The sequence below is a fragment of the Danio rerio genome, chromosome 6 (genome assembly GCF_049306965.1).
Source record: "Danio rerio strain Tuebingen ecotype United States chromosome 6, GRCz12tu, whole genome shotgun sequence".
NCBI lineage: Eukaryota > Metazoa > Chordata > Actinopteri > Cypriniformes > Danionidae > Danio > Danio rerio.
In genome coordinates, this window is record NC_133181.1 from 52,185,931 (window position 1) to 52,212,127 (window position 26,197).

General features: G+C 33.9%; 1 protein-coding gene and 1 long non-coding RNA gene across 2 annotated transcripts; both read left to right on the top strand.

Moving 5' to 3' along the window:
- Positions 1-24,691, top strand: rab22a (RAB22A, member RAS oncogene family). The gene is given in 7 exon segments (NM_205719.2): positions 1-278; positions 3,023-3,102; positions 5,168-5,249; positions 14,954-15,025; positions 17,505-17,611; positions 22,226-22,335; positions 23,783-24,691. Coding segments are annotated over 7 exon segments (591 nt in total). The 5' UTR covers positions 1-242; the 3' UTR covers positions 23,887-24,691.
- On the top strand, positions 6,397-9,540 carry LOC141386362 (uncharacterized). The gene is made up of 4 exons (XR_012408216.1): positions 6,397-8,316; positions 8,405-8,512; positions 8,685-8,909; positions 9,110-9,540. It is a non-coding gene; the product is annotated as an uncharacterized lncRNA (long non-coding RNA).
- Positions 24,692-26,197: the final 1,506 nt, after the last annotated feature.

A 26,197-nucleotide genomic window follows, 5' to 3' on the forward strand; every position in this document is an offset into this window, starting at 1 on the left:
CAACTAATCGATCATTAACATAACATCTGAATCCTCGTATTACTTTAAACTGTACCAGTTATGTCAACATTCCTCATCGGCTTCGTATATATTACAAAAGCAGTGGATATCCGACACTAGTTGTGTGAACAGAGACTGTGTGTGTTGTTGTTTTTAGCTTACGTCAAATAGAAATAGTTGCTGAGCAGCTTTATGAAACTATTTGGAATGATTGGAAAGTTTTCATTAGTTTGGAGGTCAACATGTCGCTAAGAGAGCTGAAAGTATGCCTTCTTGGGGTAAGATTTCTTTCCCACTTTTTATGACTTGACGTTGCTATGGTGGATTGCATATTTAATGTTTTTATTGCTCCGTTGCTCGACTAACACAGCGTTATTGCTGGCTTTAACTTCCAATAAACCGTGACAGCGTTTTTATTCTGTTGTGAAAGCTTTGGTTGATTTCCAAAACATTACAGTAATATTTGTGGGCTGATGACGTATTAAACCATCCATTCAGAAGAAGTGTACAGTCAATGTTTAGAAAAGTCAGAGAAGTTAACTGTTACTTTTTAATCAGGGGATAACTGGGCTTAACGTTACCTCATCGATTGATAGTAGTTTTGTCAGGCTTTAATTCTTTATGTCAGGTTAATTATAATTCCATTTGACAAAATCGTTCACCTATATTTGACCTACACAGTGCAGCATGTATTAGTACATCCCTCACAAATCTGTCTTTTAAATTCCTATTTTTAATAGGACGCTACAATATTACATTTGTGCATATACATTAGATTAGTAAGTACTAAAGCCAAATCTGGAGCTAATCTAACATAAATACACATTTAAAATAGGAATAATCTAGAGAAAAAAGTTAAAAATTAAGTTTAAATTTTGTAGGTTGTAATTTTATTTAATTGTTTGGTATTTCGATTTCTAAATAAGTTTGTTGACTAAAATATTATTTTAATAAATATCTCTTTTTAATAAATTAATTTTGTTCAAATGCACTAAAACATTGACATGTCATGGGTCATGTAACTGTGAAACAATATAAATGTATAATAAAACCAATTCATATTAATGGTTGTGCAATTATATACATAGATCTAAAGTTTTTAAAGATGCATGCTCAACTGTTAAACTGTCAGCTTATGATTTGAATCCGGAAGAAAGTAGTTCCTCATACAAAAGGGTTTTTGAGACTCTCCATGTTTGATTTTGCTTTTATACACAATTATGCCGTCAAACTGTTGTATAAACGCAATATCACACTCGTAGCAGTGCGATATGGCTGTATATCGGCACTGGTGGGGGCACTAAGGCACTGGCCCTGCGGCCTTGTGCCAATGCACGCTTCCCACCAGTGCCGATATTGCTCATATATATATATACTGTAAAAAAATCAATACGTTTACGGTTTATTTTCGGCAGCTGGGGTGCCAGAAAAAGCATAAATAACGGCCGTTAAATTACAGAAATGTACTGTAAAATAGCAGCGGTTGAATTACAGAAATTTACCAGAAATTTTAATTTACAGAATCAGTTATTTCACGGTACTTCTTTAGTTTAACAGCCGTTATTTATGTTTTTTTTTCAACACCCCAGCTGCCAGAAATAAACCATAAAATTACAGATTTTTTTTACAGTGTGTGTATATATATATATATATATATATATATATATATATATATATATATATATATATATATGAATAATTAGGGACAGCTTGAAAATCTAAAAAAAAAAGTCATTCTGGTTTATAGCGCAATGTTTGTTTTATTCGTTTAACCACTGATGACATTTCTTTTAAATTTAAAATAAAAAGCTTGTGATTTAAATATTTTTTCATTGTTTTAAATAACAATGGCATGCTATGATTACGGGTGATGCAGTGGCGCAGTGGGTAGCACTGTCGCCACACAGCAAGAAGGTCGCTGGTTAAAGCCTCGGCTGGCTCTGTTGGCATTTGTTTGCATGTTCTCCCCATGTTCACGTGGGTTTCCTCCGGGTGCACTGGTTTCCCTCACATGTTCAAAGACATGTGGTATTTGAATTGGATAAGTTAAATTGGCCGTAGTGTATGTGTGTGAATGAGTGTGTATGGATGTTTCCCAGTGGTGGGTTGCAGCTGGAAGGGCATCGGCTGCGTAAAACATATGCTGGATAAGTTGGCGGTTCATACAGCTGTGGCAACCCCAGATTAATAAAGGTAATAAGCTGGAAAGAAAACAAATGAATGCCATGATTGCAGATAGGCATGGGCCAGTATAAGGTTCTGACGGTATATGAAAACTTGGATAAAAATATCACAATTTCACGGTTTGATGGTATTGTGATTACTGCTTAAAAATATGTTCTTCTGGGTAAAAAAACAACAACTTTTTTTCCTTTTGAACACAATATATTTTATTTTAAGAAACAGAAAACATGTCAGGCTAAATAATTTAAATAAATCATTGACCTCTGCTGTATTCATTAGTTTACAAAACATATTTCTTTAACTAGTTTTAGATTTCTATAACAGAAATTTTTTGCGGTTTTAAAACCTTGACATTTTAAAACCATGGTAAACTTTCAAAATGGTTATCGTCTTTTGCCCAATTGCAGAACATTTTATAATATGTTTTAGACGACACAATACCAATATATTAATATCAGAAGGGTTAAAGATATCAATATTTGTGGGAACCCTGATTTTTCGATCAATGAAAACATTTGTTATTCTGACCAGTTGTCATTTTCTGAAAAGTAGTATTATAAAACATTTTTTAAAATCACATTTGATGAAATAAAACAGAATAAAAGATGCTTACTAATGGTTTATGCTTTCAGTTTGGTTGAAAAAAGTAATTATTGATGCATAATTAATATATTTATTATAAAAGTAAAAAAAAAAATCAAAAGCTTTCATTCAGATTTTTAGAAATGCATATAAAGCTGTTTAAATGCACAGTATGTCTACACAAATTTTTTTTAAATTACCATAGTATACTTTTTTATTCATGTGTTGTGTTACTAATGGTCGTTTTGTTTCCTAGGACACAGGAGTTGGAAAGTCAAGCATTGTGTGTAGATTTGTGGAGGATAGTTTTGATCCAAACATAAATCCAACAATTGGGTAAGCATCTAGCAAAACACACTCACTGATGTCAAACCAACTGTGATTTTGTGCAGGTTTTGAATGATTGTCACGTAGCAAACAGCAAGACATAACTTGAATTGAAAGCAAAACTGTTTCAAGCAAACAAAGTTGATACTTGGTGTTTTGAAACTTCCTCAGGAGGAGTATCAGGAAGAGTTTTCTCAAAAAATGATTTGTTTTATTAGTATTGTAATATAATAATAATAATCCTGTATTGTACATAACAAAACAATATCTGTTAAGCCAGTATCTGGGATTAGGTACACTAGCTGGCCTGATAAAACGGAATGTAAAACAGACTCATGTTCTTTTAACTGATTAAAATGAAAACAAAATAATAACAATAATAATTACAAATAAGGAGGGTTACAGATTTTTTTTCTGAACTGTCCCGATTGAGTTACACAAGTCTAAATGATATGCATTTCAGGCTTCGTGTTCAACAATAAAGATTTTTCTGTATTTCAAGTTGAATGTTCAATTCTAATAAATGTTTTCAAGACAAAAAAAATCCAGCTCAAAATGAGTCACTGCCAAGAGTTTTTTTCTGCAACAGATTTTGTTTTCACAATATTTTTTTTATACTAAAGCTACGATTGTTGGAGTATTTTGTATGATCAAATACTTTTTCAGTATTTAATGTAATAATAATAATATAATTATATTAATATATTATAATAATATAATAGTATTTTATATTCTAAGTGAAAATGTTTTATTTTTTTAATCTTGTTATTGAATTCACACCTGGCAAAAACACTAGTAAACTGTTCTGAATTTATCTTATAAGTAGATCCACATGTCACTAACATATTTCCCTCATTTATCACTCAGATATAAATGGAGTTAAATATAGTAAAGGTGTATTAAACAAAGCTGAGAGCGTTATTAGCATGTGTATGTGTTATTAACTTGGCAGACCTGGCTATTTGTATAGCATATGCCTAATGCTATTTTAATTATGCCTGTTCTATTTTTATGGAAATTGTTTTTGTTTCTTTTATTTTAAATAAAAGAAAGATTATTTGAATGTGCTATATGGGAAATACTATTTTACTATTCAGCATATTTTTGTAATTATTCATAAAAATAATTAATCAGTTTCTGAGTGAAAAAGTATTTTTTTTTGCTCCTATTTTCCTCATTTATCACTCCGATATAAAGGGATTTAAATATAGAAAAGTTGTGTTAAACAAAGCTGAGAGCCTTATTAACATGTGTATGTGTTATAAACTTGGCAAACCCGCATACCTTAATTTAATAGAAAATGCTTAATGCTATTTTTAATCCTGACTATTCTATTTTTAAACAATTTTTTGTTTGTTTTTTCAGTTAAAAAACAAGATTATTAGAGTATGTTATATATATATATATATATATATATATATATATATATATATATATATATATATATATATATATATATATATATATATATATATGTATATATAAAATACAGTTTCAGTATTTTTTGTAATTATTTGGGAAATGTAATAAGTAAAAATGTAATTAATTTTTGCTTAGATTATTGAATTCACATCTGGTAAAACACTTAGAAATAGAAAAGCTGTATTAAACAAAACTGAGAGACTTATTAGCATGTGTATGTGTCATAAAAATGTCAAACCTGGCTATTTATAACCTAATGCTATTTATAATCATGGCTATTCTACTTTTAGAGCAGTTGTTTTACTTTTATTATTATAAAACAAAGATTATTGGGGTATTTTGTTTGGAAAAAAATACAGTTTTACTATTCAGCATTTTTTGTGGCTATTTGTGAAATTGAATGGCAGTTTCTGGGTGAAAATGTATTTATTTTTTGCTCAGATTATTGAATTAACACTTGAAAACGTCTGAATTTATCTTATAAGTAGATCCACATAATAAATAGATTTAAATAGAGTAAAGCTGTATTAAACAAAGCTGAGAGTCTTATTAGCGTGCGTATGTGTTATAAACGTGAAAAACCCCCATGTCTAGATATATAGTTAATGCTATTTTTATTTTTTAATCATGCCTGTTTCGATTTTTTTTTTAGAGCATCGTTTATGACAAAGACTGTGCAATACCAAAATGAGCTTCACAAATTCCTCATCTGGGACACAGCAGGACAAGAAAGGGTAAACAGTAACAATCACTACACACACAAAGACACTGTGGTAACACATCAACAAGCTGACAGCCATTAAATACAATGTTTGCTCTGTTTCACTTCTGTTTTTGCGGTGTCTCTATAAATCCGACAGGGGGCAGTATTGCATGCAGGTTTCTTAAATGCGAGCATAAAAGGGACAGTTCGCTCAAAATTGAAAATTCAGTCATCATTTACTCAGTTTTCACTTGTTTCAAGTCAATTTAAGTTTTTTTTTCTGTTGAACACAAAAGAAGAAATTTTGAAGAATGTTGGAAACCTGTAACCATTGACTGCCATAGTGCTTTTATGGAAGTCAGTGGTTACAAGTTTTCAGCTTTCCTCAAAATATCTTCTTTTTTGTTTAATCAGAAACTCGCAAATCTCTTGAGTAAATAGCGAGTAAATGCTTATTTTTTGTGAACTATCCCTTTTATGTCATTGGAAAGCGTTCAGGCTTCTTAATAAATCTGTAAACGCTCTTCTGTTTCTAAACACTCGGTGTTAGAAGAGACAGCTGAAACGTACGCTTGTCATGATTTGATGGCTGTCTTGAGGCTGTTTGGAATATGATCTCTTCTCATGTTTGTCTGTGATGTTATGTGATGCTAAATGTAGAATGCCAAGCGGCCCACACAAGCTGCTAGAAAAAATAGTACCATACCAAGTGTTAAGGAATTACTTCTCTCGCCTCTCTGAGTCCACTTTCTGCGACTTTTTAGCATGCATAAACTATAAAGGAGAATAAACAAATGTTGGGGATAATTTTAGTAGCAGATTTGTGGCATTTATCATCTTAAATCATGTCCTTTGCACTTAAAAATTTTGCTGGTTGTATGGCGGAAGATATACGATATTGCTTGTGATATAACACTTCCCTAGAGGAGAGCTGTTTTTTTTTTTAAAGTTATTTATTAGGTTAAATAAATGATTATAATAAAATAAATGTATTTATTTTTTATGTAATGATCATATTAAAATAAACAGGTAATAATTAATATTTTTTCTGATCTAAAAAACTTGCTCTGCACTCACCGGCCACTTTATTAGGTACATCTGTTCAACTGCTCTTTAATGTAAATTTCTAATCAGCCAATCACATGTCAGCAACTCAATGCATTTAGGCATGTCTAAATGATCCAGACAATCTGCTGCAGTTTAAACCGAGCATCAGAATGGGGAAGAAAGGTGATTTAAGCGAGTTTAAACATAACATGGTTGTTGGTGTTAGACAGGCTGGTCTGAGTATTTCAGAAACTGCTGATCTACTGGGATTTTCATGCACAACCATTCCTAGGGTTTACAGAGAATGGTCTGAAAAAGAGAAAATATCCAGTGAGCGGCAGTTCTGTGGGTGCCAATGCTTTGTTGATGCCAGAGGTCAGAGGAGAATGGCCAGACTGGTTCCAGCTGATAGAAAGGCAACAGTAACTCAAATAACCACTCGTTACAACTGAGGTATGCAGAGGAGCATCTCTGAACGCACAACACGTCCAACCTTGAGGCAAATGGGCTACAGCAGCAGAAGACCACACCGGGTGCCACTCCTGTCAGCTAAGAACAGGAAACTGAGGCTACAATCTGCACAGGCTCACCAAAATAAGACAACAGAAGATTGGATGATTGATGAGTCTCGATATCCATCCTGCCTTGTATCAACGGGCTGGTGGTGTTATGGTGTGGGGGATATTTTCTTGCCACACTTTGGGTCCATTATTAGCAATTGAGCATCGTATCAATGTCACAGCCTACCTGAGTATTGTTGCTGACCATGTTCATCCCTTTATGACCACAGTGTACATGTCTTCTGATGGCTACTTCCAGCAGGATAACACGCCATGTCACAAAGCGCGAATCATCTCAGACTAGTTTCTTAAATTCACCTAGAGTGCACGTCTTTGGACTGAGGGGGAAACTAAAGCACCTGGAGGAGACCCTCTCCAGTATAGGGAGAACATGCAAACTCCACACAAACGCCAAACTGGTCCAGCCAGGACTCGAATCAGCGACCTTCTTGCTGTGAGGCGACAGTGCTAACCATTGAGCCATCATGCTGTTATATATTTATCTTATAACTATAAAATAATTTAAAATTTATTTCATTTGAGAGCTGCAAAATATCTGCAGTGGTCTCAAATGTCTGAATCTCTCTCTTCAGTATGAAACTCTGAACATATGGGAAAGTCTGATTGTCTCGCCTCTTTCCCCTCATCTGGTCCTGTTTAGCGCTTTGATGTTTTCCCACCGGTAAAGATGGTGCAGGTTCATCATCATGGCCTTTGAGCGGTTAAACAGGTCAAGTTTTCTTTGCTTTCTTTTGTTCAAGATGCTGCAGAGCCTGATGGGATGAAACTTAAGGCCTTGTCAGACTTTTAGAAGTGTACTCTCTCTCTTTCACTCTCTCTTTCACTCTCCCTCTGTTCCTCTTTCCTAGTGTGTTTCTTCTTTCTTTTCTAATTTCAAGCTCCATTGTGATTTTGTGAGAAGAAGACAGTTCTTTCCACAGATTCCTGTACTCCTCCAAGAGCTGTGATCAGGCTTTTCACTGACTGTCAGGCTCTTGATTAGATAATTATCCAACACATTGCTCTTTAGAGCAGCGCTGTAGAAACCTGTTTTCAACTTTTGCTCTTTGCTTTAATGGTTTTGTGGATGCATTTAGTTTAAGAGTGCACTGTAACAAAGGCAGGGTTCCACACAATTCCTTCATGCTGTCCCAACACAAACAGATTCAGTTAACTTGATTGGCTTTACTAATTTAAGTGGATTAAAAACTTAAGAATTGTTGATTCAGCTAATTTATTTAAGTAGTTTGAACAAGCAGCAAAAATTCTTTTTTTTTTGATTGTGACAGTACTGTAGAAACTTTTAATAACCCCCCCCCAAAAGTTTTATATACACTCACCGGCCACTTTATTAGGTATACCTGTTCAACTGCTTGTTGATGCAAATTTCTAATCAGCCAATCACATGGCAGCAACTTGGTCAAGAGGATCTGCTGCAGTTTAAACCAAGCATCAGAATGGGGGAGAAAGGGGATTTAAGTGACTTTAAACGTGGCATGGTTGTTGGTGCCAGACAGGTTGGTCTGAATATTTCAGAAACTGCTGATCTACTGGGATTGTCACGCACAACCATCTCTAGAGTTTACAGAAAATGGTCCGAAAAAGAGAAAATATCCAGTGAGCGCCAGTTCTGTGGGTGCAAACGCTTTGTTGATGCCAGCAGAAAACCACCATGGGTGCTACTCTTGTCAGCTAAGAACAGGAAACTGAGGCTACAATTTGCACAGGCTCACCAAAATTGGACAATAGAAGATTGGAAAAACATTGCATGGTCTGATGAGTGCTGTGACATTCAGATGGGTTAGAATTTGGAGTCCTTTATGACCACAATGTCCCCATCCTCTGATGGCTACTTCCAGCTGGAAGAGTGGTTCCTCGAGCATGACAATGAGTTCAATGTACTTAAATGTCCTCCACAGTCACCAGAGCTCAATCCAATAGAGCACCTTTGGGATGTGGTGGAACTGGAGATTCGTATCATCAATGTGCAGCAACTGCATGATGCTATTATGTCAATTTAGACTAAAATGTCTGAGCAATACTTCCAGTACCTTATTGAATCAATGCCACAAAGGATTAAGGCAGTGGTCACCAAACTTGTTCCTGGAGGGCCGGTGTCCTGCAGATTTTAGCTCCAACCCTAATCAAACACACCTGAACAAGCTAATCAAGGTGTTACTAGGTATACTTAAAACATCCAGGGGGGTGTGTTGAGGCAAGTTGGAGCTAAACCCTGAAGGGACACCGGCCCTCCAGGACCAGGATTGGTGACCTCTGGATTAAGGCATCTGAAGATAAAAGGGGGTCCAACCCGGTACTAGTAAGGTGTACCTAATAAAGTGGCCGGTGAGTGTATATAAATTAAATTTAGCTCTTTTGAGCTTTCCATTCATAAAGCTGCACAACTATTTTCATTATTGTCATTGAGAAATGTTTAATAATACTTTTGGAATGTTTTTACTGTATTTTCGATCACTTAAATACAGCCTAGATGAACATTAGAGGCTACATACAAACCTTAATCATTCCAAATGCTGTTCACTGAAAAAAACCCTATTTATTTGTTTTTGCTCAATAGTTTTAAGTTAAGTGGTTGCAAACAATTTATTTGAGTGAATTTAAACAAACCAATTAAGTTGAACATTACTACATTTGTTTGTTTAAATACAGCCCATATAAATTGTTGCATTGTTTTTGGTGTATTTACAAAAAAAAAAATTATAGCGTGTATAGCTTGGAAGTCCATTTTAAAAAAAGATAGTTCACCCCAAAGAAGTAAATTCACTCCCATTCCAAATGACTTTTTCTTTTGTTGAACACAAAATTGAATGTCTCGATACTGAATTTCGGTACCAATCAGTATTAAAATATTAATATTAATATTTTTAAATTGTCTATTTTCTGCTAACATTTGAGCAATGTTGGGTGCGACTTAAACAGCGCTGATTTGCCATTGTGTTCACGTGCTCAACGGAAATTACTTATTGGCCATAAAGCTCATCAGTTCCCCGAACTCACCGCTGTTAACTGAGTGCAAACAGAGATACAGGGACACTGGACATTTCAAAGTCGCATCAATCAGCTGGTTTGTCTATGAGCTGACTTGCAAGTGATAACCTGACTGGTCTTCATTGCTTTAAAACGATGTCCCTGTGTTTGTATTTGCACTTGGTGAACAGTGGTGAACTGATGACCTTCATGGCCAATCACAGTCATTTCTGTTGAGCATGTGAACACAATTGCAAATCAGTGCTGTTTAAGAACGCTCTTGAATGTTAGCAGTAAATGAAAGTTTTTAAAATCTGTGTACCGATTGGTACCGAAATTCAGTATCGTGAAAACACTACTTGTAACCATTGACTGCCATGGTATTTTTTCCCCTGCTGGACTTCCCTTTTCGATAATCTTCAAATCATCATGTTTTTGTTCAGCTAATAAAAGAGACTCTTTACATTTTTGAACTGCATGAGTGTGACTAAATGATTGGGAAATTTCAGTTTTGGGTGAACTGTCTCTTTAAGACTGACTCTTTGCTTTGATGGCAAGAGGATTTGAGTGACTGGAGGAAGTTGGATGAGAGAGAGTGCAGGAGGAGAGCTGGAGAGGGACCACACAGTCTGGAATCCTGGGATGTGTCTGAGGAGACATCCTGCAATTTTAGTCAAAAGCCAAACTAAAGCGTTTCCTCTTCCTTGTGCCGCAAACTTTGCCAAAAACAGCTATAAATGTGAGAAACCGTGTCAGTCAGACTTGATTTATTCACTTCATCGGGGAAAGAGATGGATTAAACAGAGCTCTGACCTGTTTTCTTAACGTAAATCCAATTTATATTCAGAGTTTGTATGAGTTAAATAATAAACGTTGTGTTATGTCAAATAAATAGAGTTATTAATAAATATTACCTTAAACGGATCGTTCACCCATGAATGAAAATTTGATGGTTATTTTACTCTCAGGCCATCCAAGTTGTCGATAACTTTCTTTCTTCTCGTTTTTCAGCTGAATGTATAAGGAACACTCCACTTTATTTAGGAAATAGGCTCTTTTTTCAAATCATCTTGAGTTAAACGATTGAGTCTTAATGTTTTCGATTCCATTCAGCCTATTTTCAAATCTGGTGCAAGTACTGTTAGCTTAGCTTAGCATAAATTATTGAATCGAATTAGACCATTAGCATCTTACATAAAGTCAGAGTTTTGATATTTTGATATTACATACTATCTGAAAATAATCCATGTGTGTATAATGTTATTTCCTCGGGAAAAGAGATGGATTAAACAGAGCTCTGACCTGTTATTTTTAACATAAATCCAATTTATATTTAGTTTGTACATGTTAAATAATAAACATTGTGTTGTGTCAAATAAATCGAGTTATTAGAAATATTACCTTAAAGGGATCTTACAACCTTATAATGAAAATTTGATGTTTATTTTACTCTCAGGCCATCCAAGTTGTCAGAATCTTTTTCCCTTTCTTTTTATTTTTTGCAGAATGTTAAAGGAACACTCCACTTTGTTTTTGAAATAGGCTCATTTTATAAGTTAAACGGTTGAGTTTTACCATTTCTGAATCCATTCAGCCAATTTGTAAGTCAGATGTAAGCACTTTTAGCTTAGCGTAAATCATTGAATCGGATTAGACCATTAGCATCTTGCTTAGAGTTTTGATAATTGATATTACACAGGACCTGAAAATAGTCCTTAGGTGTGTAATGTCATTGCATCAGGGAAAGAGATGGATTAAACAGAGCTGTCATCTGTTTTTTTTAACATGAATTCAATTTATATTCAGAGTTTGTGCGAGTTAAATAATAAACATTGTATTGTGTCAAATAAATAGAGTTATTAAGAATTATTACCTCAAAGGGATCGTTCACTCAAATATTGAAAATTTGATGGTTATTTTACTCTCAGGCCATCCAAGTTGTCAAGGAATCTTTTTTCTTTTTCTTTTTTTCCAGCTGAACGTTAAAGGAACACTCCACTTTTTTGTAATTAGGCTCATTATACAAGTCATCTTCAGTTAAACGATTGAGTTTTACCATTTTTTTAAGTCATTCAGCCGATTTTCAAGTTCGGTCTTAACACTTTTAACTTAGCTTAGCATAAATAATTGAATCTGATTAAACCATTAGCATCTTGCTTTAAAAAAAAGTTCAGTTTTTGATAATTGTGAAATTATACACAACCTGAAAGTAGTCCCTATAGGTGTGTGTCATTGAGCCTGCTCCAACCATGGTATGAAAACACAATTCATTGATTATTACACCAGAATGAGAGGATAGTTCCTAGTTCCATATAAACCTAGATAATAGCTATGTTTCATTTTCTGTTGGTCTTATTACATGATATGACTACAGATAAGTCCAGTTATTAATAGGAAAGCTATCAAATTCATCTTTTTTAATTTTTTGAAGCGAGATGCTAATGGTCTAATCTGAGTCAATGAATTATGCTAAGCTAATCTAATCTAATATAAATGTTCTCGCCAGAAATGGTAAAACTCAACAGTTTAACTCTAGGACTCACTTTTAATTGTTATCGTTTGTATATTTGTGGCTAATTAAATTGAGATTTCATGAAGCAAAACGATTGTTCTGTTCAAGAAGCTGGGCATAATTGACAACTTTATTACCTTATTTTAGCGTGCACCGATTTGCAGCTCATAACCGTTGATTCAATAATTTGCCAAAACTGTAAATTTGGCAAAAATATACATTTCTTAAGTGTGTATTTGATTTATTTAATTATTTTATAGCCTAGATCATGCCTTTAGAAAGTATGTTGCAGGAAAAAATGAACCGTTCTTTCACTACCGTCTCTCTCTTAATAATTCACTTTCCAATGCACTTTTCACCCTCTTTTTTTCCAGTGGAATGGCATACTGGATCCAGCTTGTTTTTATTAATCTCAGACTTTTTTGTATATATTTGATGACCGGGGTTGAACAACCCAACTATGCTATTTTGTAATGATTAAACGTTAACTTATTCTGACACGTCGTGCTCATCTTTCCCCTGATGGCTCCCACATGTGTTGATACGCCTTTCTGTGCTCTTCCTCAACTCAAGCCCCTTTGGCATGGCCGTCTGAAACCCAATTCTTCTTTAGGTTGCTCATGTCTAGGGTTTTTTCAGTGTGGTTTTTCCTAACCACCACCAAAAGTTCTGTTTAAAAAGAGAACAAGTTGGAATAACACACATTTGTTTGTGTTTGACTTGTCCATTTAATTCAGCATGAAACTTGGAGTGAGGAAGCTTGTTTTTGTCAGGGAATAAAAAAAAAAGGTAGCTAAAAAGGTTTCAAGATTTGGAGAAAGAAAAAGGTCATTATTGTATGATATTAACTTAAAGTTGTAGGTTACAAGCTCAGGAATCTGATAATAAAATGCCAACATTCTGAGTTGAAATCTTTTTCTTTCTTTTTTTCTTGGAATTGTTACATTATTTTTACGTTTTCAAGTTTGCAGACTTTTTCACAATTCTGTCTGTTAAATATTTTGACTTAATATCTTGCAATTTTGAAATACAGATATAAAGTTGCACATCTTTGAAAAAGAGAGAATTGGAATTTAGGTTTGCATTTCAAAAATTATAGGTATAAATTTAATAGTTGTGTCCTCTCAGGACACAAGATACTATAGAAGTTGTATGATCAGTCTCAAATAATACATAAAATACATTTTAAAAATTCTAAATAAAAATCATACATTCACAGCACGATTCACATTTACAAAATCCAATTTGTGAATTCAAAACAAAATTCATGAATTTACAAATTTTCCATTTACAACATGGATTTGTGTATTTTTAATAGTGTTTTGAATTTTCAATTGGATTTGTGTAGTTTCAAAGCCTGTTTTGAATTTATGAATTGGATTTGTGTGTGAATCGTGTTTTGAATTTTCTAACTGGATTTGTGTAATTTTGAATCGTGTTTTAAATTCATGAGTTGGAATTGTGTAGTTTTTGTGTTTTAAACTTATGAACTGGATTTTGTAAATGTAAATTATGTTGTGGATGTATTAATTATATTTTGTAAATGTTTCATTTTTAGACTTATCTGGACAAAGTTGCACCCCCCCTTCCCAAAAAAAAGTCAGAATTGCAAAATCACAGTTTTGAGAGAAAAAAACAGAACTGCAAGCCTATTGCTCAATATCTGAAGGTTTATTAAATATCTGATAAATTCTTAATTTTGAGGGGAAAGTCAGAAGTGCGAGTTTAGCTTGCAAATTTGAATTATTATAAACTTACAATTTTGACTTTTTTTCAGAATTAAAAATAGCAATTGCAAATGTATAAGCTTTTTTCAATTATGACTATATTTCTCAGGATTCTGAATTCATATAGTTAGTCAGATTTGCTAAGTAAGAACTCAGCATTGCAAGATGGAAATCACAGTTCTGAGAAAAAAATCTGAATAAACTTGACATAAACCTGAAATTGCAAGGTAAAAAAGGGAATTTATATATCTCACAATTTCTTTCTTTTACAATTGCAGAATTAACCTTTTCTCTGAATTGCAACTCTATAATATTTTTTGTCTTTAAAAAGCTGACAGAAGTAAAGTGCCCAACTGAGCCTGGTTTTCTCTTGAGGTTTTTTTCTTTTACTTTTGTCGATTTCTGAAGCTTGTTTCTCGCCACTGTCGCCACTGCCTTGCTTGGTTTGGGTCTTGTGGAACTGTGCATCGATGGATTTGCTCTTCAGTGTCTGAACTTTCAGCAGTGAAAATTAAACCACACTGACCTAAACTAAACTGAACTTCAACTGGACTGACACAGTTTCAATTTGCTCCAACTTCTATGTTAAGCTGCTTTGACACAATTTCCGTTGTTAAAGCACTATAGAAATGAAGATTAAGTAAATTGTGAGATCAAATTTTGAGAAAAAAATTATTTGACTTATTTTAATGGTTCAAATTAGCTTTCAGTAAATTCACTCCTTTAAACTCTCACACTTCATAAAAATATAATAAGCATTTGCAGAGATCAGCCTCTTTACTCATAAGAAAGTATGACTGGTTGTGATCAGTGATGATTAAATACTCCTTTTATTTGTTTGTTTTAAAGCACAGGCCATGTCTTTTCTCTCACATCTGCATGTTATCTGTTCCACTTTTAGTTTCGTGCTCTGGCTCCCATGTACTACAGAGGCTCTGCTGCGGCCATCATCGTCTATGACATCACTAAAGAGGTACTGAAACATTTCTTCGTTATTACCACACAAATCTTTCTTCTGGTAAAGCTATTAAAAGGGATAGTTCACCCAGAAATCAGAGTTCTTTCATCATGTACTCAACTTCATGTCACTTCAACTACATAAGATATATATTTTTCCATGGAACACTAAAAGAGTTATGGGCTGAGGTAAGACTTTCAGTGAAGAGTGGGTTAAAGGAAGACTCCACTGTTTTTGTAAATAGGCTCATTTTACAACTCCTCTAGAGTTAAATGTTTGCGTTTTACTATTTTTTTTAATTCACTCAGCAGATCTCCAGGTCATGTAATAATGGCCATATGGTTTGTTGCAGTGTGGTATAATATAATATTTTTCTCCATTTCCACTATAAAAGGTACCAAAAAACTGAACCATATTGTACTGCCTTTTGGGTACCATTTTAAATAGTACCAGCACAGCAGAACAATACCAAAAGGATGGACTAAGACGCAGATTTTTAAATAGGCGTACACAGCTGAGACAAGAAATAGTAATGTATAACAAGCAATGGTTGACTCGAGCTCAAACAGTCCTTGTTGTTTTCTTTTGACAAACAGCCGCATGGCAAGAAATAAGAAAAGGATCTTCTGTGTGTGTTCTATTGACGTTTACGAGGATTTCTCTCACTGTTTGCGTTCACCCAACACACGTCTATATTTGAAATAATGAACTTGAGATTATGATGATAACTTAAGCGTGATTATTGAATGTCTCTCAGATACGTTTAGAAAAGGACAAATGCGAAAGTAAAGCGAAAAAACAAACGAAACAAACAAGCAAATGATTCTTTCAGCAGACTAAAACCACACAAATAAATAGCTAATTTTATTTTATTTATTTATTTAATTTAATTTAAAAAAATTTTTTTATTTTATTTTATTTTTTATTTTACTTTATTTCATTTATTCATCTATTTATTTTTATTTTAATAATTTTTTTATTATTATTATTATTTCTTTTATTTTTTGTTTTTTATTATAATTGCCTTTTGAAGTATTATGAACTTGGAGTGACAGAATTACTTTTTAACAAGAGGTTACGGGTGCTGAAGAAAAATAAAGATGACAGGTTTGTACAGATTGTAAATATTGTTTTTGAACGCAAATAAGGCCTAGATGTATGTTTTCGGTCATTTAGAAGTAATTGGTAACATTTTGAAGACTGTAAGGTTCTGTATGTGTTCATATAGGCTTTGTTTTATTTATTTTAGTTTTTATATATAGGCTATATCATTTCAGACGTTCTGTAATTCGGACTAGCACAGAACAGCAGCCAGCATAAAATCCTGTTCATAGAAAAGTTATTAATTAACAATTATACTTAGTATTTATTTATATTAAGGATCTTCTCAAAATGGTTGATATGCAACATGTGAACGGTCTGTATGGCTTTACTTTGACTTTTCTTTGAGCGAGCATGACGTTAAACGCAGCATTCTGTCTTACACCACGCCTATACCAAAAGGGTACCATTTGGCAGTGGAGACACAAGACTGAGAAAGGTGACTCGTACCGAACTGTACTGTACTAAACCAAACCACTCAGTGGAAACAAGGCGTAGAAAAAAATGTATATTTCATAGACCAATGTGGCTAGGAACTATACTCTCAATCCAGTATATTAATCAAGGAATGCTATCACATAAAAAATGCATGGAACAATTTTAGAAACTTTTTTTGTTTTTGAACCAGATGCTAATGGTCTAATCTGATTCAATGATCTATGCCAAGCTAAGCTAAAAGTGCTCCTGGCAGACCTATAGATCGGCTGAATGATTCAAAAATGGTAAAACTCTAGGGGAGCTGTAAAAAAAGTCTTTCTTTAAATGTCAGCTTTTTTTCCTTACACAACGTTATCATATGGTTTAAGATGACTTGAAATTGTACACAAATCATATAGGCTACTATAGCATATAGGTGCTTATTGAAGCTTGAAAGCCTTTACTTACTATTTATACTCAGTGGAAAAGAGCAGCTTGGACAATCTGCAAATTAACTTCTTTTGTATGTTAAATAGAAGAAATGGGATGACGTCTGTTTTAAGCAACATGAAGTTCAGTAGATAATGATCTCGAGGTCCACGTAAACGGGAAGTTGCTGAGACTTTTATGTCAGTATGTTGATGCACTTCCAGCTAAAACAGAATATTGAGTAGGGGGCGGGGCTTTCTTTTTACACACCTTCATGGCAAACTAATGGTAAAAGGTGTGTGGTCAGGAATATTGTGTCTGAAGCGTCAAACTGATGTCAACTGAGATGGACCGCCACTCCAAACACAGAAGCAAATGCTCCAAATTTGATTGACATTTACCAAAACAAACTTTTTTTTTTCCAGTGGATTAACTTGCACGGATTCATTCTTCACCTAAAGAATAACAATGTGTGCTAGCAAAATAAATTTGACTTTAAAGTCTAATCATGATGTAGCAGTATCACTTGTCTTCATCTTTCATTCAGGAATCATTCCAGACATTGAAGAACTGGGTGAAGGAGCTTCGCCAGCACGGACCACCCAACATAGTGGTGGCTATCGCTGGCAACAAGTGCGATCTCTCCGATGCCAGGTGAATTCCACCGTCTTTGCCACAAAAGACTCCACATCCTGTCATCTCCATTCAACTTGAAGGGATTCACCCGCAGTGGCTGTCAACTCAATTTGACGTGGGGAAAAGACCCACATATTTGCTGTCAACTTGTCTCGACTCATTGAAAACAAGCACACACACACACATAGCGTTTACCATAAGCATAACTTGTGATGAAAAAGAAATCCACTCTTCAGCGGTCTGTAATTTATCTTTCCACTTTAAATTGCTTCGCTCTTCCCACAGGTCCAATGATATGTCTTGGTTCACCAATGTTTTTTTTGGCAGTGTTAGGCGGCTGTCAGTGCGGTTGTATTTCACTTTTTCGAAACCATAAAGACCCGAGACATTGAATCTGAGGAATAGCCATCACACCGCAAGTCATTCGGGCAATAAATATCAGGGAAAATTCTTGCAATTGTTCTGTCTGGCACATGACGCTTAGATATTTCGTTTTCTGGCACAGCTGGTGCTGTTCTCGGTGATCCACAGACATCATTTATTACACTTTTGAATGCTGAGATTTATTCTTTCTTCACATTTAGTTTTTTAGTTCATGTTTGAGAAATTTGTTCCATAGGTAAATCTGGAAGCTCATTTTGGAAATACAGTTATTAATACAATAATTCCTACTTACAGACATAATACTCTTTAAACTTAAATTAATTAATCATGTAACTAGTATTTTTGTTGGATGTGCAATTTCTGGCTGGTGGAAAAAGAAGGCAAAAATTTAATATACTTGCATTGAAGTTTCCAACACGTATGTTTACATGTCAGTGACACTAAAACGGGAGAACATTCTTTGGCTGTTCTTATGGAGCAAAGTTAGTCTCAAAAGTAATACATTTACAACATATAATTCATACAATCCACAACAGAACTCGTATTTACAAATTCCAATTCACAAAACACGATTCATAAATACACATATTCAATTCGTAAATTTAAGACAGGATTCATAAATACACAAATCCAATTCGGAAATTCAAAACACAATTTGTAAATACACAAATACAATTCATAATTTTAAAACACTATTCATAAATATACTAATCCAATTCAGAAATTTAAAACAAGATTCAGAAATAAACAAATCCAATTCGTAAACCCAAAACACGATTCATAAACACAGTTTCAAAAATTTACAAATCCAGTTCCTAAATTTAAAACACGATTCATAAATACACAAATCCGATTTGTAAATTCAAAACACTATTTATAAAAACAAATCCAATTCATGATTTTAAAACCTGATTCATAAATGCATAAATCCGATTTATAAATTCAAAACATGATTCACAAAAACACAAATCCAGTTCGTAAACCCAATACACGATTCATAAATACACAAATCCAATTCGTAAACTCAGAACACAATTCATAAACGCACAAATTCAATTCATAAACCCAATACACAATTCATGAATACATTAATCCAATTCCTGACCCCAAAACACGATTCATAAACACACAAATCTAATTTGTAAACCCAAAAAATGATTCATAAATACTAGTCGTGGGCCGTTATAGCCATTAACGTGCTGCGTTAACACAAGACTCTTATCGCATGATAAAAAAAATATCGCCATTAATCTATTCTCAAAGTTGGGTTGGGAGCTGGGTCTATTCTAGGCAAGCTATATTTTAGTGCGGATGTATACTTGACCGGTGAGCCGTCTGACAAAAAAGAGCTCTTCTGAATCAAATCCGCAGCATGCCTGACTTTAACTGCAGTTTGGCAGTTTCACATTCACTCATGAACATTTCATTCATGCCGCCGTGACAAACTGGGGTATTAGACGCAAATAAGGAGTAAGGACTGGTGAGAGAGTTATGGAGTTTAAAAACGCACGCCAGATGGAAAGAAAAAAAAACTTCCTCATTTCTCAATGTGTGTTTTTGTGTGCGTATGCGGCCCTTTACTGACAGCTCCATGTGTGGATCTTGATGGAAATTATAGCGAAAAGTCCTACATGACGGTGTTTACTGATTACAGTGTTTACTTCAATAATGCCACCAATATATGCACACTCCACATGTCTTAATTGCATTTCTGTTTAGTTCAGTTATGACTTTAATTGGATTAAGGTGATCAGAAATCGCTATTTCGAGCTTATGTAGGGCTACAGTTCAAAATTCATGTTTACTTAATAAATAGTTAGTAAACACAAGTACATCTTATTGAAAATCATTTATTTTCATCACCAATTGTCATGGTAGAACAGTTTCTCAAGCAGTTTGTGATGCATTTTGGAAATGGGAGATGAGCTCCTGGTCTCATGCGGCACCTTTTTAATTGATGCCCCGCTATAATATATACACAAATCCAATTCGTAAACACAAAACACGATTCATAAAGACACAAATCCAATTTGTAAACTCAGAGCACATTTGAGACTGATTTGGCTCCATACATTATCATTTGTAGGTGAACATTTGCAGTGTAGAGGATGCACTCTAATATGATGACACCAACTTTTTGCATAAGCATCCAAAAAAAGCAACTATTCGATTTGAAATGTTTAAGGAAAACATCACCCTCCAGGGGTTAATCTAAGTGAGCAAAGCATCGCTAGAAAACTGATCCGCTGTCAGTGTGACGGGCCTGAAACGTGTAGCACGGCTGCAATCTGATCAGCACCTGTGATCAGGTGACAGGCACACAGAGAACCAGCACACAATAGATTACCTCCAACAAGCTACTGTGTGCTAGTTATACACCGCCATCACAAAAAAATGCTTGAGCTTTACAAGCTTCAGCCCACTCAGATAATCTCCCACACACATTGGTTACAGCTTAAATGGTAAAAGCTTAAGTTTGAAATCTCTAGAATAAGATCTGCATTCCGTTCTTTGTGAGAGTTTCTAAAAGTGTTGTCATTTATGAAACTGATTACTTTTCAATATGGTGTGTTAGTGCTCACAATTATCAAATATAAAAAGTTGAAGTCAGAATGATGATGTAATTTATTTATTTATTTATTATTATTTTTTTTAGATATTTGCCAAATGATGTTTAACAGAGCAAGGGAATTTTCACAGTATTTCCTATAATATTTTTTTGTCTGGAGAAAGTCTTATTTGTTTTATTTTGGCTTGAATAAAAGCAGTTTTTAATTTTGTAAAACCTTTTTAAGGTCAATATTATTAGCCCCCTAAAGCAGGGATGTGGAGGGCTGCAGCCCTGAACAGTTCAGTTCCAACCCTGCTCCAACACATTTACCTGTAGGTTTCAAACCAGCCTGAAGGACTCAATTAGTTTGATTAGTTGTGTTTAATAAGGGTTGGAACGAAACTGTGCAGGGCTGCGGCCCTCCAGGAATTGAGTTTGACACCCCTGCCTTAAAGCTGTATTTTTTGATTGTCTACAGAAGAAACCATCATCACACATTGACTTGCTCAATTACCCTAACTTGCTTAATTAACCTAATTAATCTAGTTAATCTTTTAAATGTCACTTTAAGCCGAATACTATTATCTTGAAAAATATCTAATAAAATATTATGCACTGTCATCATGGCAAAGATAAAATAAATCAGTTATTAGAAATGAGTTGGGCAAAAAAAAAAATATACAAGGGGGCTAATATATATATATATATATATATATATATATATATATATATATATATATATATATATATATATATATATATATATATATAGATAAATATATACACATACATACACACACACACACACACATATATATATATGTGTGTGTGTGTGTATGTATGTATGTATGTATGTGTAATATGTAGTTGTGTGTGTGTGTGTGTGTGTATATACTGAAATTTTAAAAAGTCTAAACCCTTTGTTAATACAGTGTACAACCAAGCACATGTGGTCAAAACACAAACAAGTTGCAGGTAATAAAGTATTAAGCATTTCTCCCAAAGAAAAGCCCATCTAAGCAAAATGCTAGCAGGCATCTGTAGCTTCGCTTATGCTCCGCCTGTTTGCCCTTGTTTGGTATCCCGCAGTCGGTGCGACGACATGCGAACAAAATGGTGACGATTGGCCACACCTACTCGTAGCTTCTTTTGCGTTCTTCAGAAACCCATGAGTGACAACACAGATACTACCTAAATATCTTTTACAGTCTATGGTTAATGCTCTCAACAGAAATGACTATGATTGGCCGTGAAGGTCATCAGTTCATTAAACTAATTGATTTTTACTGTGTAACCACTGATACAGGGACACTAAAGCATTTTAAAAGCTGTAAAAATCAGTCGGTCTGTTTATAAGCTGACATAGAAGTTATACACTGATAAATCAACTGATCTTCGCAGCCTTAAAAAGCTCCAGTGTCCCTCAATATTTAGTTACACTCAGTAAACAGCGGTGAGTTCGGTGAACTGATGACCTTCACGGCCAATCACAGTCATTTTTGTTGAGCATCTGAACACAATGGCAAATCAGCTCTGTTTAAGAACACTCTCAGCAGCGCTCGAATGTTAGCGGGAAATGAACGTTTTAAAAATCTCAGAACTGATTGGTTTTGAATTCCAGTATCGTGACAACACTATATATTTGTAAAATCTCTTATTTCACCAAGTACTACTTGTTTATTTGTTTTGTTTTTCAGAGAGGTATCAGAGAAGGACGCCAAAGACTACGCTGACTCTATTCATGCTATATTTATCGAAACCAGTGCCAAAAATGCCATTAACATCAATGAGGTCTTCACACAGATAAGTGAGTGAACTAGGTGCATTGCTTCAGTAAAGGAATAGTTCTTCTACAAATGAAAATCTGCAGGTGAAGTGTTAGTTCACACATAAATTTAAATTACTTTATTAATTACTTTTTCTCATGTCGATCCAATCCCCTTCGTTCTGAGACCTTCGTTCAGCCTCGGAAAATATTTTAGATGAAATCCGAGAGCTCTCTCATCCTCTACAGACAGGTACACGGGTATTAACATTGTTTTGCCAGAAATTTTCTTTTTGAACTCTCTAATTGGTGGTAACATTGGTATTGCATTGCATGAATGTTGTGCTGAAGAAAAAAAAGATCAATATATAACCAGCAGATTTTCATCTTTAAGTGAACTGTCTCTTTAACAAGAACATTCATTCATATCTCTGATTTTTAATTGTTTCTGTCTTTCCTTGAGTGAGCTTCTTAATCAAGCAGGTTTATTGCAACTCCCATCTATTATTAAAATGATAATGAATGCATGATCTATAATTGATCCGGATGGTGGTGAGAATAGTGCTTCGGTGGATACTTGTTCTTGCCACTTGGACCCAGGGCGGTGGATGGGTTACAGTGGATACAGATCTTTTACCATTGAGCTTGGCAGTTTCCCCATTGAGGAACAAGCTTTCTTGTGTGGAGCCAGATCAGTCTTAAAAATAACGCATTTACAAAAAACAAGCAAACATGCATTCCTTGATACAACACACAATTCGTGAATTTACAAGTAAAAATCTTAAATATTTTTGCAGAATGAATTGGATTTTTGTGTGTTTTTGAATCGTGTTTTGAATTTACGAATTGGTTTTGTGTATTTATGAATCATGTTCTGAATTTAGGAATTGGATTTCTGTATTTTTGAATCTTGTTTAAATGTATGAATTGGATTTGTGTATTTATTAATCATGTTCTAAATTTTTTTATTTATATTTGTGTATTTTTGAATCGTGTTTTAAATTTATGAATTGGATTTGTGTATTCTTGAATCATGTTTTCAAATTACGAATCGGATTTTAGTGTTTATGAATCGTGTTTTGAATTTTTGAATTTGATTTGTGTATTTATGAATCGTGTTTTAAATTTACGAATTTGATTTGTGTATTTATGAATCGTGTTTTGAATTTATGAATTGGATTTGTGTATTTATGAATCGTGTTTTTAATTTACAAATTGGATTTGTGCATTTATGAATTGTTTTTTGTTGGATTTGTGTATTTTTGAATAGGATATGCATTTTTTTTAATCCTGTTTTGTGAACTTGCTTTGGATTTTGTAAATGTGAATTGTGTTAGGAATTATATTTTGTGAATGTATTCTATTTTAGACTGATCTGGCTCCATATCTGGTGGTTGCATGACATGGTTTTTGTGACTTCTAAAACAAACAAATCAACCCTTATACACAATGTTGTCATTCTCATTTTAATTTTTGTCTTTTTTTACAGGTGAAAGGATCCCGGTTTTAGATGCGGAGGGCGGGTCTGCAGTCAAGGGTTTTAAACTCCGTCGCCAACCATCAGTATCGACCAGAGAACGCACTTGCTGCTGACGCCTTCATAAAAAAGCCAGATCCTCTCCAGCCTTTCACCCCTATTTCTCTTAGTAACCAAGAAGAATAGCAAATGAAGAATGTGATGTCATTGGGGAAGTTACTTAACGTCACTTCCTTTTGGAGCCAAATACAAATTGCAGTTAAGAATAGAATGAGATTTTACATTCTGAATCCCAGTGCAATGTTCACTTTTTGTGAGAAAGAGGAAAATGTACAGTTGCTGTACCTTATTCAGATTCATTTCTGTTCTAGATCTCAACCCAGATTCAAACAGCAACAAAACCACTCGCTTAACAGATCAGATGCTGTCCTACTCTATGTAGTTTGACTATATGAGTGTAGGTTTTAAAGGTTTCAGCACTCCAGATGCAAGCAACACAGCTTTCTTGTCTTACTATTTTTGCACATCTTTATATGATGAAAATAAATCTCATAAACATATTCAGGTCATATTATACTCAAATCACATATAATAATTATATATTTTTTTGCATAATGTAAAGTTAACGTCTGGTATTAGGACTAATGTGTTTATAATATAATAACTTTTAGTATAAAATAGTAACACATTGCTGTATAATAATATTTAAGAGAAATAAAGAACAGTACAGCTATATAATTGTGCTTAATTGCAGAAAATATTACTTTAAATAATATGTGGCATGAACATGTTTACATGAGATTTTCTCCAGTTTGTTTGTATTTGTGTTGCACATTACCGGACACAAGGCTGTGTGCGCTTTCATTTATATTTTGTATATGAAAAATAAAACTATGAGGCAGTTCTACACATTCAGATAAAGATAACTCTGGGATTTATTTGGTGGATATTAATATGTGTTAGTTAGAGGAGTCTGAGCCTTTACCAACAGCTCTTTTTCAAGATGAAGTTATATTTACAGTTATATATATATATATATATATATATATACACACACACACACACAAAAGTGCCAAATCTTAAAAAAAATAATCTCTACTAGCTCTATAAAGCTTATTTTTTGGTGAAATAGTAGGAGTTTAATGCAGATCTTGTCGATCAATAGGTTAACAATGATGTGTGAGTTCAGCATTGCAGATTTAATCATGTATTCACGTATTGATTTAACAATAGTAACAGATGTTTTGTTAGCCAAAAACGATTGCCAGATCCTTAACTAAAAATTCAACTTTTTTCTAGACTAACAAACAGGTCAAATAGACTTTTATGTGTGCTGTTGCATGTCCATTATTAATGATTGCAGTACATAATTGGGCAATAATGTACAAAAATAGCAGTTTTATAGTATTAGATGTGCTTCTCCAACTGTTTTTTGTATTTTAACTCTGATGTTAGTGGGTATGAGCCAAATGCCTGAATTCTAGTGCATTTTAGGCTTTTTTCCAGCACTCTTTGTGTCCATTACGTCCGTGTGAAATAGCATTTTAACCATTTGTGTTAGTTGGCAGTCTGTCTCCTTCTGTTCCTTTTATTACATTTTACTGGATTGAATGATTTAGTGAGGTCTTGCCAAATTGTCTCATAAACATTTTTCATCCCTTACTGAATAACGTTTGGCCAGCACATCTTACTTGCTTTTATTATCTGGACAGGGATTTAAAAAAAAAAAAGAAAGAACTGTATCTGGAAACTAGTCTTGTTTCAAACAACAAGACATCTAAACTCTTTAAAGTTATTAGGCGATACCAAATATTTTGCTGATGCTCAATTTTTCAGCCTCAATGTTTTCATTAGAGCCTATAACAGCTTAAAAAAAACAACTTAAATGGATAGTTCACACAAAAATGAAAAAGTACACCATATTTACTCTCCCTCAACTCAAGTGTTTCCAAGCCTTTATAAGTATTTTATTTTGTTGAACACAAAAATATGCATTTCAAATAAAACTGAAATCCTATCATCATTGACTACCATAGGAAAAACAACTGTAGAAGTCAATGGTTACAGATTTCAAGCTTTCTTCAGAATATCTTCTGTTGTGTATAACAAGAGAAAGAAACTCATAAAGGTTTGAAACAAGTGAAGGATCAGTAAATGATGACAGAATTTACATTTTTGTGGTGAACTTTCCCTTTAAGAATTGTTCATTGCTCATCTTATTATTGACAATCTTAGAAACTTGCATTTAAAAATGCTGCACACTGTTTGTTGAAGTGCATTAACATAATGGTTTCTCTATGTAGAATATAGATTAACAACCAATTGAACATTATCTGTTACAATTTCGACTTGTATGTGAATAATATAACATTTTTGAATTGTCAATTGCGTGCCCACAATAACAAGAATACAATGTGCTTGAATTGT